General features: G+C 38.0%; 1 protein-coding gene and 1 long non-coding RNA gene across 2 annotated transcripts in view; both read right to left on the bottom strand.

The window, feature by feature from the left end:
- nme6 (NME/NM23 nucleoside diphosphate kinase 6) overlaps positions 1–2173 on the bottom strand; it is a 5561-nt gene extending 3388 nt beyond the window's left edge. Inside the window, exons 1-3 of the mRNA XM_032543752.1 lie at positions 2155–2173; positions 1328–1423; positions 316–418 (exon numbers count right to left, since the gene is read on the bottom strand). Coding sequence (XP_032399643.1) covers positions 316–418; positions 1328–1420 — 196 coding nt within the window. The 5' untranslated portion in view covers positions 1421–1423; positions 2155–2173. The remainder of the gene's footprint in view (positions 1–315; positions 419–1327; positions 1424–2154) is intronic.
- LOC116706763 (uncharacterized) overlaps positions 1–2984 on the bottom strand; it is a 9055-nt gene that overhangs the window by 4589 nt on the left and 1482 nt on the right. The gene's annotated exons all lie outside the window — the stretch shown is intronic.

Genomic DNA, 2984 nt, shown 5'->3' on the forward strand with positions numbered 1-2984 from the left:
TCTCCAAACTTACCTCAATTATAAACGTGTTTCCTGCTAGTTTTACTACAGGTATTACTTTAAAAAAATAAGCATATCCCTATTTTTGAAAATATTTCTGTATCTCTTTTCTGTGTTGTTTGTAGACGGTCCCAAAGAACCCGTCTTACTGTCAATACATACATAGCATACATTGAAAGATGAATCCACATACTGTACAGGAAATATGATGTGTCAGCTAAAACCGGCTACCATCTCAACTGTTTGGTCAGATATAATCAACAAAGCAGCACTTTGTTCATTTAAACACATTTGAACAGAGTTGTGTCCACACACCTGAATGTTCGGCGTAAAACCTCTCAGAGTCCTGTCTCTTCCACACAAGATCTTTGCATCTAACAATCACAAAGTTGTTGTCCAGGATTCTCTGGTGGAGAGCCTGGAAGAAAAACATTTTTTTTTACCTTGTGCCATACTGTAGCTGATATGACAATGTATGTAACAATCAAACTATATCTAAATATGTTTGGAGATTTGTTTCAAAAGCTAGAAGGAAAAGGACAAGTAGGTTCTAATAATATGCTAGAGGGATGATAACAACCAAATATTTGGATACCAAAGATCACCCTTCTCTCAATTAAGATGACAACAGGTGGTCCACTTTTTTGGGCTTTAACTAATGGAATATTTTATGAATAATACCACTTCCATGACTTTGAGGCCTTGTGAATCTATCAAGTAAGCAAATTGAGGTTTAGGGTCATTTCCTCAAAGAAAATGTTGTGTTTTTGGCCAGTAAACAGTCAGGGGAGACGCGGGAGTGACGGAAATTTCTTAATACAACATGCTAAATAAAACCTCACATTCATTATTATTTTTTCCTTTGTTTAATTTTAAACAAATCCAGATACAATACACATTTTCTATAGGTTCAGACTGCCACTTCTTTAAAAAAAAACAAGTCCAAAAACTGGTTTCATGGTATCAGAATTTTGAATAATTGCCATGGAAACCTTAATCGGTCATGTGACAAGGGCTGGGAAGATTGGCAGAACCATAGACAGTTAAAGGACAGACCAGGCAGCCAATTGACAGTACTCTGATCCAATGGAAAAATGAGTTTTCTATTCCCTGCAATATAATATTTAATGATATATCATAATTGACAGAGGTCAACACGTAGGCTACTCTTGATCACTTTACCACTGCTCACTCAGGTGACAGCAGTCTAGCTGATTACAGTAGACGATATTTAACCGTTAAAGGAGTGTAGCTGAATAAGTTTGGAGGCACAAGAAGTTAAATGACCTATGTAAGACTGGCAGACGGTGAGGTGGTGTGAGCTCACCTCTAACATCACAGGGTGAGCTACAGCATCTGGTTTCATGACCGCCAGGGTGAGCTGCAGCACTTTGGACAGGCGGCGAGCTGTTAACAGCATTGCCTACAGAAAAGACACAAACCAGAGGTTATTATAATACACGCGCAGTGTGTTAGCAGAAATGTAGCTAAGCTAACGGTGGATACGCAGCTATAATTCTTCATCACGAAACCTAAAAATAAAAATAACAATGCATGTAAACAATAAGCAGAAAAACGTATTTTACAGTTAGGCTAACGTTACTGCTGAAGAACCTCAACAAAGCCAAACTGTTCAAACTTAGGAATGTTTTCCTTTTAAGTACAAGTCTTTTTGAATTTGTTTATTCAGCTACGTACTGTAATATTAACGTGTTTTCAACGTTAACGTTAGCGTTATACGACTCCTCTCACCAGTCAGTCCGCTCGCTAATACTGTCCCCAGAAACTAGACCAGCACACGTGTTCCCACTGCGAGGGTGACACATAATAAAAACAAAACAGTATGAGGTAATATTCAGTTAATATCTGTAAAGAGTCACATTGAAAGTAAACTCTGACACAGAAGAATTGGCGACGTGACAAGTTAAAGCACGTACAATGTTCTTTGTATCATACACTGGACAAGTTAATTTGTCCATCTCAAATAATTAAGGACGTAGCCTCTTTTCACATTGGATGGAAATGGAAAAGAAAGATGAGAAAATTCTGTTTCTTGTTTCAGTGCCCTTCACAATACTGCAGCCAAGTAGATATGAGCGCTTGAATTCCAGTCCTCAAGTTAAATGGCAGTGTCCCTCTTCACTGCACACCCACCTTTGCCAGTTCACTGTTCACAAAATCCAAATGAACAAAAAAGCAGAAAGGCCTACATCATCATTCAAAAATACTGATGTTTCTTTATCTTAATTAGTGTTGTTATTGTTTAATAATCAAATGTATGTATACATTTGTATGCATTATTCCATCCGTAACCATACCTTCATAACAAACAGGGTGCTCCGTGCAGTTGTTCCACAACCATTTTAAGGTTTAAGGTAGCATTGGGACAGAAATCAGATAAAGACAAATCATAGTCACAACAACTTTCTCATATGCAGTAGTATCTGTCGTTCGAGCAACCATCACTTGAAGTTTTTCTGTTGGCCTGTGAGTAGGGAGATCTAGCACTGGTAAGATGAAGGGAAGTTTAACATTAATTAAAACATACTACCAACAATACAAAGTTGGTTAAATATCAACAAAGTATCTCTTCAAAGAATCAAAATGTGCTCAAATTGTCACATTGGGATTTAAAGTGCTTTAAAGTACTTAGAGCTTTAGAGTCAAAGTGTATTGACAAAAAAAGTCACAGTTCACATTTTAAACCATAGAGCTGTAAGTGTAGTGAAAAGCTTGTGAGCCTTGGTGTAAATTATGGTTGGACCTTTTATGAATAGATGTTCTCTAGTAGTTGGCAGTCCCCGGGGAGGGACAACTACACGCAGGGACAGGGAAGAGGGAGATATTTGCCTGTGGAATGTCATCAATGTGGGAGATCAGACATAGGCTACATTATGAGTTACAAACACAGAGCAAATTCCAGCAATGCAAAATGGCCACACCCGTGAAAAGAGTGTGTGTGTGTGTGTGTGTGTGTGTGTGTG

This window comes from Etheostoma spectabile, chromosome 18 (assembly GCF_008692095.1).
Source record: "Etheostoma spectabile isolate EspeVRDwgs_2016 chromosome 18, UIUC_Espe_1.0, whole genome shotgun sequence".
Lineage (NCBI taxonomy): Eukaryota > Metazoa > Chordata > Actinopteri > Perciformes > Percidae > Etheostoma > Etheostoma spectabile.